Here is a 13,132-nt window from a genome sequence, read left to right as displayed (position 1 = left end):
ACAATTTGAGACTAAATTTAAGATTAGTGCATCTGAGATACAAAATTTTCTGAAGAAATGCCATTTTACTTGTTTTACATATAGCTCACCCAAAGTAGTCAACAGTTATCAAGTGGAATTGCATTTAAACCTGTTTTAATAAATAGCAAATTTTTTTTGCCAATCCTTTGTCATTAGTGTGTCGTACAGCCTTATATTAGCTGTGTTCTCTCTTTGGTTAAAGTTGCCATTGCCCCAAATGGAGCCTTACAGCTGGCCAGTCCAGGCACAGATGGAGTACAGGGGCTTCAGACATTAACCATGACAAATTCAGGCAGTACTCAACAAGGTACAACAATTCTCCAGTATGCACAGACCTCTGATGGACAGCAAATACTTGTGCCCAGCAACCAGGTGGTTGTACAAAGTAAGTTTGCTTAAGTATCTATGGAAAGCATCGCAAAGTACTTTCAAAGACACTTACAAATTAACTCATTCTTTTGACCACACAGCTGCATCAGGAGATATGCAGACGTATCAGATCCGTACCACGCCTTCAGCTACTTCGCTACCACAAACCGTGGTGATGACATCTCCCGTAACCCTTACATCTCAGACAACTAAGACAGATGACCCCCAACTGAAAAGAGAAATAAGGTTGATGAAAAATAGGTAGGTAGTAAAATTATACTATCAGAATGGGTAATGTTTTTATAAATCTCAAAATATAACCAGATATTAACTGAGATTGTATATTAGAAATAAGGAGAGGGGATTATATCAACATTATTTTAACTGAGTGTTAGATTATGTCTAGTACATTTCCAGTGGATCAGTGAGTCCCTTTGCATAGTTTCTTTATTTAATATATGACCTAGAGTTCTTCCATTTTTATTGTATCCTTTGAATAGCACTGTTAAGCAAAACTTTTCAGACAATATATTTTGTTCTTATTCAGATGACAAAGTTAAGTGAAAATAATAATTTGCTGCTTGCTGTTGACTAGAGTAAGAATAGGCAAGAATTAGTAGGATTCTGCATAATACCTAATATACTTCTGGATACAGAATTGCTCTTAAAAATGAATTTTGAAAAAAATAAAAAATAAAAATAAAAAAAAAAATGAATTTTGATCATGAAATATAGTAGTCATTTAACCCCCAGAAACATTTCTGTTTGTTTTAAATCTATTTTAAACATTGTTATATGCACTACATATACATCAGGCATTAAAAATCACTAGTTCTTTGAGAAAAAGAATATGATGGGTAGCCTTCTGCAGTGTGTTCAAGGGAAAAGAAAAGACACCAATAAACTATATTAGAAACAAAAAAGGGTAAATAGCCACAGATACAACAAATTTTTAAAATTATAATAAGGTTCTATTTTCAGGTCCTCTCCAATAAGTTAGAAAATTAGAATAAAGGATAATTTTCTAGAGCAATTAAAATTACCATAAGAGGGCCAGATGGATACATTTAATTACTTCAAGATAAAATGTTTCTTTACTAAAAACAAGAGGAAGCATAACTGTAAATGACTTGGTAACAAGGCAGGGACCACCTGTTGTTTTGGAGGTTCCAACAAATACAAGTAAATGAAGTAAGTTATGTAAATATTAGAAAAGAATTGTATCTCGTTGCTGATGATATGACTGTGTACCTAGGAAACCCAGAAGACTTGTTAAAAATTACTAGAGTGTGACTTCTCTTTCTGACAGTGTAACCTCAGCTACATAATAAAAGCTTGATGAAATATAAAAACCATCCTCTTAAATGACTGGATGAGCATGCAGAAAGTAAGATAAATCTATTGAGGTTAGACGCGCGAACCAGAGCCCAGGACCATGATGTTAAATAAGCACTGAAGCAGCCCCTGTATATCCTAGGGATAAATTCAGATCTTTGTAATTGGTATAGCTTTGGTATGCAGAGGGGACTAGGGACAGAGCCTGGGGCCTCTGCAGGCTGGAGAACTGGATCACAGATTATTTTTCATGAGGTCAAGACCCAAGAAGCACTACATCCATAAGCTGAGAATTGTAATTTAAAAAATTAGTGCCCCCAACTGGAGACAGCTAGTGCCCCCAATTGGAGAAAGCAACCTCAACACAGGCTCTAATTTATTCCCATACACTGAGTTCTAACAAATATAAGTTGAAAAATCAGACTACCCAAGGAATTAGGCCTCCATTATATGTGCCAACCCCTTAGGCAACTGTCACAAAAAATTATTTCCATTTTTTTGAGATGAAGAAACTGAGGCCTAGAGAAGTTAAGTTACTTGACCAAGGTTACACTGCTCAGTAACTGATAGAGGTAGGGTTTAAATTCATGGGTCCAAATTTTAGGGTCCAAAGTCTTAGGGAATACCACACTGCCTTTCAGGAGCAAGAGTCAGCAGAAAGAGCAGATGACAGAATGAGTTTTGTGAAGTCTTCAGTAATCTAATGGAGAGAGGGAAAGAAATATGTCTTTTGTATTTAAAAAAAGGATGTCATTATAAATCATCAAAGCTTAAGAGACTATAAAAATGATAAAAATTGGAGAGGAAAAATAAAACTATTATTATTAGCAAGGATATATTCATCTGCTTAGAATATACAGGAAAATCATCTGCAAACTATTTGAAATTGAAAAAGAACCAGTTCTTTTCAACATTTGTACCAGAAGCCCTTGCCAGTTTAGTAAAACAGGAAAAGGGGGGGGGGGAATATCAAGGATTTAAATGAAAACAATAGAAACTATTACTATCTTTTATATGATTGCTTGATTTAAAAAAAAACAAACCAAATGGACTTAGAGAAAAATTATTGTAAGTAATGAGTTTGTAAGGTTACTAGATATAAAATCAGTTTTCAAAAATCAGCTGTATTTCTTCACATAATCAATAAAGAGTTTGGTAAATAATTATTAAAAAGATATCATTTATATTACCAATAAATAAAATATGTGAGAATAAATCTAACAAAAGCTGTCCAGGACATTTACGGAAAACATTGTAAAATGTTTTTGAAAGACATTAAGGAAGATCTAAATAAATGGAGAAATATACTATGTCCATAGATATGGAAACTCAGTATTATAAAGATGACTATTTTTCCCCCCAATTGATCCATAGATTCAATGCAGTTCCAATCAAAACCCAAACAGGTTGTTTGAAGAACTTGACAAGTTGATACTAAAATTTGTAGAAGAGTAAAGGGCCAAGAGCAGCCAAAATATTCCAGACAAGAATAAGGTGAGGAGATATCAAGTTTTGTTTAAAGCTGTGGTAATTCAAATCACATGATATTGGCATTGAGATAAACAAAATCACCAGTGAAATAGAGTAGGGAGCTCAGAAACAGATCTGTGAATACATGAAACCCTATTAGGGCAGATTATTGGGGGAAGGAGGGACTCCAATAAATGGTGCTAAGATAGTTATTTATATGTGAAAAAAAAATATTGGATTTCTTCCTCACACCATACACAAAAATCATACTAAATGGATTAAAAACATATATGTGGGGCTTCCCTGGTGGCGCAGTGGTTGAGAGTCTGCCTGCTGGTGCGGGGGGCGCGGGTTCGAGCCCTGGTCTGGGAGGATCCCACATGCCGCGGGGCGGCTGGGCCCGTGAGCCACAACTGCTGAGCCTGCGCGTCTGGAGCCTGTGCCCCGCAGCGGGAGGGGCCGCGATGGTGAGAGGCCCGCGCACCGCGATGAAGAGCAGTCCATGCACCGCGATGAAGAGTGGCCCCCACTTGCCGTAACTAGAGAAAGCCCTCGCAGGAACTGAGGACCCAACACAGCCAAAAATAAAAGAAATAAATAAATAAAGTAGCTATAAAAAAAAAAAATTAAAAAAAAAAAAAAAACATATGTGAAAGGTGAAATTTTAAAAACTTTTAGGTGAAAATGTATAATCTCATGGTTTCAAGTATAAGGAAGATTCCTTAAAACAACACACATAAACACAAAAAAATTAACATGAAAAATTGATGAATCCTCATTAAAATGAGTAACTTCTTTTCATCAAAAGATAAAGTGAGTGAAAATATAAGCTTCAAACCTATAGAAGATATTTGCAACATATCTAACCAAAAACAAACAGATTTGTTTGAAAAAATATAAAGATCTTCTGAATTAATAAGAGAAGTACAACCCAACTGAAAAAGTGTTGAATATATTTTTGAAATGATACTGACACAACTCCAATCTGGAAGAAAATTAAATTGGACTCCTATTTTATACCATATACAGAAGTAATTGCAGATGGATTAAAGACTTAACTGTGAAAATTAAGCAATAAAATCTTTAAGATAAAATTTAGAGAGAAATACATAGTGTATCACATTTTAATCTAAGCCAAGAAAAAGACTTTAAAAAAGAGCATTTATTGCATTAAGAAATAAAAATATCAGAAATCAAGTGGTAGATTAGAAAATAATGTAGAAACAGATAAAGGGTTACTATGTATAATGTGCTGAGAGTTCTTAGGTTATTCATCTTTCAAATAATTTCTAATTGTAAAATGGGCAAAAGCATGAATGGAAAAGGGTATGAATAGGCAAATTATGTAAGAGCAGATCCAAAAGACTGTTAAATTTTTGAGAATATGCTCAATCACACTAGTAGTTAGGGAAGTGAAAATTAATTAACAGTGAAATGTCCACATGGCAAAGAACAGTGTACCAGTATATCAATAGAAACATCATTAAAATAGTATGTGTAAAGAAAGCCAGTTGCAGATAATATCTACAGTCCATAGTATAAAAAATACTCAAAATAATACTTTTTACTTCTATATGTATGTAAAACTTGAATGTAAATCCATAGAAATATTCTAATAGGACATGTACAAAACTGAGAATGAAAGCACTGTTTGTAATTAAAACTCAATAAATAAAAATTAGAGAATCTATGTGCCAAAAGTTAATAAGAGGACCCATAAATTTCATTTCTTGGTATTTATCCAAGAGAAATGGGACATATGTTCACAAAGAGACTGGCACAAGAACATGCATAGCAGCTAAAACTAGAAAACAGCCCAAGAGAATGGATCAACAAATTGTAATGATATTCATACAGTGGAATATGCCCAACAATATAAAGGAACAAACCACTGCACAGTAACACGGATAAACCTCAAAAATATACTGAGTGAAAGGAGATCAGACACAAGAGTACATTCTATATGACTCTGGTATCTGAAGTTCTAGAATAGGAAAAATTTCATCATCTATGGTGATAAAAATCAAAACAGTAGTTGCTTGGGGAGATGAACGGGCATGAGGGAACTTTCTGGGGCAATAAAAATGTATGTCTTGATGGGTGGGTGGGTTATACAGGTATATGCATTTGCCAAAACTGATTGAATTCTGCACTGAAGATCATTGTGTTTCACTGTATATAGATGATACCTTAATTTTTTTTAATGACGAAAAAAATGATGACCAGGGAAGATTACTGAAGTGCATTTACCATTTAAGGAATGTGAACTTTTTTCTAACATTGGTTTTTTTAATGCTTACATTTAGAGAAGCTGCTCGAGAATGTCGCAGAAAGAAGAAAGAGTATGTGAAATGTCTGGAAAATCGAGTTGCAGTCCTGGAAAATCAAAATAAAACTCTAATAGAAGAGTTGAAAACTTTGAAGGATCTTTATTCTAATAAAAGTGTTTGATTCTTAAGAAAGAAAATATTTTTGTGGACTTGCTGAAAAATTAGACGGATTTCTTTTCTTTTTTAGTGGAGTTTTATGAATTAAAAGGTCAAAAATGAAGCTTTTTATTTAGGCTTTTGCAACTCAAAGATAAATATCTTACGCAAGAGATCTGGTGACAGAGGATAAAGTGGAAAAAGACCTCAAGGAGGTTACTGGCACAACTGGAAGCTCTGTAAAAATTAAACATACTCAAGAAACAAGAAATGAACTTTCACAAATTCAAATTTTCTAAATAACAATAGTTGTCAATATTCCAGAAATGGCAGATAAGATGAAATTTGATAAATCAGATTTTTAAAAATAAATCATTTACCCTATAGGTTTGCATTTCTTACTGTTTCCTAAAATTTACCTTTTTCAATTGTGTGTGTGTGTGCTATTTCTGCCAATAAATTCTAAATTACAAATAGAAAAAAGCTAATATACAACTAAATATATAAATTATGTGTTCTGATTATGTATACTTGCTCTATCATCAGGTCTTAAATGGGTTTTTAAAAGTTTGTTTATTGGATTTGAGAGGATTTTTGAGACTGGGTTAACTATTTTTGAGGCCTTGTCCTAAAAGGCATCTAAGGTACATGAATGGAGTGTGGTGATTTTGTAACATTTTTTTATCAGAATGGAAAGAGAATTGTTTAAAAGTTTGATACTTTTAAATGATTTGTTTTCTGGTTACTCTGGGAATGGTGATTTTTCTACAAATATTTAATAAATTGTTTTTTGATTCTATATTCTGTATGCAGTTAAATATACATTACTTATTCTGTTGTGCTTTAATAGAATGGAATGTTTACAGGCCCTTGAGATGTTAGAGTATTTTAAAAACCTTCTGAAGATGCATACCAAAGTTTTCCAAGAGGATTTTATAATTGGTTTAATGTAAGGTTTATCAGATTCTAAAATAGTACAGTTACTAAGGCAATTTTATGTTAGAGACTATTTTGTAATGTAGTGAATGGTACATTTATAAGAAATGTGACTGCCAATATATTTTTATAGCTAATCTTTATAAATTCTAAAGTTGAGTTTTTAATGATTATTTTAAATGTTTATATAGTTTGTTAGTAAAAAATATTTTGCATCTCAAAGTATCATTTTTATATTATAGGAAGTAAAGTTTCCAGATTGGCTAATATTTGAATTGTAAGTTTTGTATGCAGTTTATCCAGAGTTCAAAAATGCTGTCAGCACACCAGTGTTTAACCTCTGTATTCCAATTTGTATACACTTTGAAATTGTACTGCAAAACTATTGTGTGCTTCTTATACAATATGTATCATATTGTTGTCTATGAAATTAAAGGACATTTGATAAAATTAAGTTTGCTGAATGTAAAATATATTGCTTGATATATGAATGACAAGCTTCCTGATAGCCATTGTGTTAATTATACTAACTATAGTGCATTTCTAGTTTTAAAATGAGGATAAATTTACAAATCTGGGCTACACAACCTATTTTAAGAAGGGGATATGTTTATATGTTTTGATTCAGTCAGAACCAATTATAACAAACTGAAGATGATAGCTAAATATTTTGTTCTACAAGTGTTTGTTTATTAGGACATGGTTAAGGAGCCTGTCATGTAGAAATCTTAATAGATAAATTTGTGATTAATTCTAGTAAAAATTTTCATTAACAGCATCTTTTAAAATGGGATTTTTGTTGACTTGGCAGCAGTTTATGTAAAGAAAGATAAAGTTTGATCACCTGTGGGATTACTTATATCCCTGTCCTGTGTAAAGCCTGAGTCTCAAAATAGTAACCCATTAGGCTAAAGAATATTAGGAGGTATGGGGTCAGTGGGTTATATCCAGAGTGTTTTAAAAGATAATATATTGGGTAGGTGTTGTGTTTGGCTCTAGTAGCCTAGCTCTTAGTACCTTAACAACTGGCATCCACACATATTTGTAAATTCTCCACAGCCTACACATTGCTGGTGTAGGGCCTTGCTCACTAGATCATGTTACCTAGTTTAGCTATATGTAACAGGCATGGGCAAGCCACTGAGGATTCCATAAATGCATACCAAATTATCTTCCTAGATGTTTTTCTAATTTGAATTCATTGTGGGGCTTATGACACTTTAAAGGTGATTGACTGTAGTACAAACCTGAAATTATTAGACTTCAGAAATTCATCAGACCAAAGAAATTAGTTCCTTAGTTCAATTTACTATTTTAAATAAATTATCAATTTACTAATTTGTTACATCGATGGAAGTACATTATTGCCCAAGAACACATCTTGAGCATATAAAATATGATAACCCTTTAATTTTATTGAACAGAGCAGGGGTCCCCAACCCCCAGGCCATGGACCAGTACAGGTCCATGGCCTGTTAGGAACCAGGCCACACAGCAGGAGGTGAGGAGCGGGCGAGTGAGCGAAGCTTCATCTGTATTTCCAGCAGTCCCCATTGCTCACATTACCTCCTGAGCTCTGCCTCCTGTCAGAATCTAATGCGGCAGCATTAGATTCTCATAGGAGCACAAACCCTAATGTGAACTGCGCACGCGAGGGATCTAGGGTGCGCGCTCCTTATGAGAATCTAATGCCTGATCTGAGGTGGAGCTGAGGCAGAGATACTAGCGCTGGGGAGTGGCTGCAAATACAGATTATCATTAGCAGAGAGGTTTGACTGCACACAGACCATAATCAATTGCTTGCAGACTCATAGCAAAACCCTATCAGTGAGTGGCAAGTGAAAACAAGCTCAGGGCTCCCACTGATTCTGCACTATGGTGAGTTGTATAATTATTTCATGTATTACAATGTAATAATAATAGAAATACAGTGCACAATAAATGTAATGTGCTTGAATCATCCCAAAACCATCCCCCCCGGGGTCTGTGGAAAAATTGTCTTCCACGAAACCAGTCCCTCAGGCCAGAAAGGTTGGGGACCGCTGGAATACAGCATAAAGAATGGGCATGTTTTAGAGCTTTGGAAATCTTACCATATACGTTTAGTCATTCAGCAGTTATTATATTGAAGTTACTAGTTAAACCTGTGTTTTTCTCCAGTTAAAATGTATTATGCCTTGGACACTACGTAATGATTAAGAAAAAGACATAACAATTGTAGATATTTATGCACCCAACATAGGAGCACATCAATACATAAGGCAAATGCTAACAGCCATAAAAGGGGAAATCAACAGTAACACAATAATAGTGGGGGCATGATTATTTTAAATGTTTATATAGTTTGTTAGTAAAAAATATTTTGCATCTCAAAGTATCATTTTTTAACACCCCACTTACACCAATGGGCAGATCATCCAGATAGATAGAAAATTAATAAGGAAACACAAGCCTTAAATGACACATTAGACTAGATGGACTTAATTGATATCTTCAGGACATTCCATCCAAAAGCACCAGAATACATTTTCTTCTCAAGTGCACACGGAACATTCTCTAGCATAGATCACGTCTTGGGTCACAAATCAAGCCTTGGTAAATTTAAGAAAATTGAAATCATATCAAGCATCGTTTCCAACCACAACACTATGAGATTAGATATCAACTACAGGAAAATAAAGTGAAAAAACACAAACACATACAGGCTAAACAATATGCTACTAAGTAACCAAGAGATCACTGAAGAAATCAAAGAGGAAATCGAAAAATACCTAGAAACAAATGACAACGAAAACACAACCACCCAAAACCTATGGGATGCAGCAAAAGCAGTTCTAAGAGGGAAGTCTATAGCAATTCAATCCTACCTCAAGAAACAAGAAAAATCTTAACCTAACCTGACACCTAAAGCAATTAGAGAAAGAACAAAAAACAAACCAAAAAAAAAAAAAACACCCCCAAAACAAAAAAAAAAACCCCACACAGTTAGTAGTAGGAAAGGAATCATAAAGATCAGAGCAGAAATAAATGAAAAAGAAATGTAGAAAACAACAGCAAAGATCAATAAAACTAAAAGCTCATTCTTTGAGAAGATAAACTAGGTTGATAAACCATTAGCCAGAATCATCAAGAAAAAAAGGGAGAAGACTCAAATCAATAAAATTAGAAATGAAAAAGGAGAAGTTACAATGGACACCACAGAAATACAAAGGATCATAAGAGACTACTAGAAGCAACTATATGCCAATAAAATGGACAACCTGGAAGAAATGGACAAATTCTTAGAAAAGTACAACCTTCCAAGACTGAACCAGGAAGAAATAGAAAATATGAACAGACGAACCAAAAGCACTGAAATTGAAACTGTGATTAAAAATCTTCCAACAAACAAAAGCCCAGGGCAGATGGCCTCACAGGAGAAGTCTATTAAACATTTAGAGAAGAGCTAACACCTATCCCTCTCAAACTCTTCCAAAAAACTGCAGACAGGAAAACTCCCAAACTCATTCTACAAGGTCACCATCACCTTGATACCAAAACCAGACAAAGATACTACAAAAAAAGAAAATTACAGACCAATATCACTGATGAACATAGATGCAAAAATCCTCAACAAAATACTAGCAAACAGAATCCAACAACACAGTAAAAGGATCATACACCACGATCAAGTGGGATTTATCCCAGGGATGTAAGGATTCTTCAATATATGCAAATCAATTAATGTGATACACCATATTAACAAATTGAAGGAGAAAAACCATATGATAATCTCAACAGATGCAGAAAAAGCTTTCAACAAAATTCAACATGCATTTATGATAAAAACTCTCCAGAAAGTGGGCATAGAGGGAACTTACCTCAACATAATAAAGGCCATATATGACAAACCGACAGCAAACATTATTCTCAATGGTAAAAAAACTGAAAGCAAGTCCTCTAAGATCAGGAAGAAGACAAGGATGTCCACTCTCACCACTATTATTCAACATAGTTTTGGAACTCCTAGCCACGGCAATCAGAGAAGAAAAAGAAATAAAAGGAATCCAAATCGGAAAAGAAGAAGTAAAACTGTCACTGTTTGCAGATGACATGATACTATACACAGAAAATCCTAAAGATGCCACCAGAAAACTACTACAGCTAATCAATGAATTTACTAAAGTCACAGGATACAAAATTAATACACAGAAATCTCTTGAATTCCTATACACTAACAACAAACAAATCAGAAAGAGAAATTAAGGAAACAATCCCATTTACCATTGCAACAAAAAGAATAAAATACATAGGAATAAACCTACCTAATGAGGCAAAGGACCTGTATGCAGAAAACTGTAAGACACTGATGAAAAAAATCAAAGATGACACAAACAGATGGAGAGATATATCATGTTCTTGGAGTGGAAGAATCAACATTGTGAAAATGACTATACTACCCAAAGCAATCTACAGATTCAACGCAATCCCTATCGAATTACCAATGGCATTTTTCACAGAACTAGAACAAAAATTTTTACAATTTGTATGGAAACACAGAAGACCCTGAATAGCCAAAGCAATCTTGAGAAAGAAAAACGGAGCTGGAGGAATCAGGCTCTCTGACTTCAGACTATACTGCAAAGCTACAGTAATCAAGAGAGTATGGTACTGGCACAAAAACAGAAATATAGATCAATGGAACGGGATAGAAAAGCCGAGAGATAAACCCAAGCATCTATGGTGACCTAATATATGACAAAGGAGGCAAGAATATACAATGGAGAAAAAAAAAAAAAAAAGAATATACAATGGAGAAAAGACAATCTCTTCAGTAAGTGGTGCTGGGAAAACTGGACAGCTACATGTAAAAGAATGAAATTAGAACGCTCCCTAACACCATACACAAAAATAAACTCAAAATGGATTAAAAGACCTAAATGTAAGGTCAGACACTATAAAACTCTTAGAAGAAAACATGGGGACTTCCTTGGTGGCACAGTGGTTAAGAATCTGCCTGCCAATGCAGGAGACACAGGTTTGAGCCCTGGTCTGGGAAGATCCCACATGCTGCGGAGCAACTAAGCCCATGTGCCACAACTACAGAGCCTGTGCTCTAGAGCCCACGAGCCACAACTACTGAAGCCCGCACGCCTAAAGCCTGTGCTCCACAACAAGAGAAGCCACTGCAATGAGAAGCCCGAGCACCGCAACGAAGAGTAGCCCCTGCTCACCGCAACTAGAGAAAGCCTGCGCACAGCAGTGAAGACTGAACACAGCCAAAAATAAATAAATAAATATTTTAAAAAAAGAAGAAAACATAGACCACTATTTGACATAAATTGCAGCAAGATCCTTTTTGACCCACCACCTAGAGTAATAAAAATAAAAACAAAAATAAATAAATGGGACCTAATGAAACTTAAAAGCTTTTGCACAGCAAAGGAAACCATAAACAAGATGAAAAGACAACTCTCAGAATGGGCAAAAATATTTGCAAATGAATCAAACGACAAAGGATTAATCTCCAAAATATACAAGCAGCTCATGCAGCTCAATACCAAAAAATCAAACAACCCAATCAAAAGATGGGCAGAAGACCTAAATAGACATTTCTCCAAAGAAGACACACAGATGGCCAAGAGGCCCATGAAAATATGCTCAACATCACTAATTATTAGAGAAATGCAAAACAAAACTACAATTAGGTATCACCTCACATCATCAGTAAGTCTACAAACAATAAATGCTGGAGTGGGTGTGGAGAAAAGGGAATCCTCTGGCACTGTAGGTGGGAATGTAAATTGATACAGCCACTATGGAGAACAGTATAGAGGTTGCTTAAAAAACTAAAAATAGAATTACGATATGACCCAGCAATCCCTCAGGGCATATACCCTGAGAAAACCATAATTCAAAAAGACACATGCACCCAATGTTCATTGCAGCTCTATTTACAATAGCCAGGACATGGAAGAAACCTAAATGTCCATCGACAGATGAATGGATAAAAAAGATGTGGTACATACATACGATGGAATATTACTCAGCCATAAGAAGGAATGAAATTGGGTCATTTGTAGAGACATGGACAGACCTAAAGACTGTCATACAGAGTGAAGTAAGTCAGAGAAAAACAAATATTGTATATTAATGCATATATGTGGAATCTAGAAAAATGGTACAGATGAACCAGTAGCAAGGCAGAAATAGAGACACAGATGTAGAGAACAAATGTATGGACAGCAAGGGGGGAAGGGGGTGGTGAATTGGGAAATTGGGATTGACATATATACACTAATACAGGGGTCCCCAACCCCTGGGCCATGGACCAGTACCGATCCACAGCCTGTTAGGAACTGGGCCACACAGCAGGAGGTGAGCAGTCAGTGAGCGAGCGAACCTTCATCTGCCACTCCCCATTGTGCGCATTACCGCCTGAACCATCCCCCCTGCCCTGTGGAAAAACTGTCTTCCAGGAAATCGGTCCCTGGTGCCAGAAAGGCTGGGGACCGCTGCACTAATATGTATAAAATAGATAACTAATGAGAACCTGCTGTATAGCACAGGGAACTCCACTTCACTGTACAATAAAA

At 35.2% G+C, this 13,132-nt stretch overlaps 1 protein-coding gene across 7 annotated transcripts in view; it reads left to right on the top strand.

The window, feature by feature from the left end:
- ATF1 (activating transcription factor 1) overlaps positions 1-7,011 on the top strand; it is a 63,197-nt gene extending 56,186 nt beyond the window's left edge. For 4 of the 7 annotated variants that reach the window (XM_057557209.1, XM_057557206.1, XM_057557205.1 and 1 more), the window contains 3 exons: positions 224-406; positions 492-651; positions 5,502-7,011. In XM_057557209.1, coding sequence (XP_057413192.1) covers positions 224-406; positions 492-651; positions 5,502-5,646 — 488 coding nt within the window. In that variant the 3' untranslated portion in view covers positions 5,647-7,011. Of the gene's footprint in view, positions 1-223; positions 407-491; positions 652-3,099; positions 3,220-5,501 lie in introns of all 7 variants that reach the window. The other 3 variants (XM_057557208.1, XM_057557210.1, XR_009009770.1) reach the window with 2 other exon arrangements.
- Positions 7,012-13,132: the final 6,121 nt, after the last annotated feature.

This window comes from Balaenoptera acutorostrata, chromosome 11 (genome assembly GCF_949987535.1).
Source record: "Balaenoptera acutorostrata chromosome 11, mBalAcu1.1, whole genome shotgun sequence".
Lineage (NCBI taxonomy): Eukaryota > Metazoa > Chordata > Mammalia > Artiodactyla > Balaenopteridae > Balaenoptera > Balaenoptera acutorostrata.
This window is presented reverse-complemented; position numbering and strand designations above follow the sequence as displayed.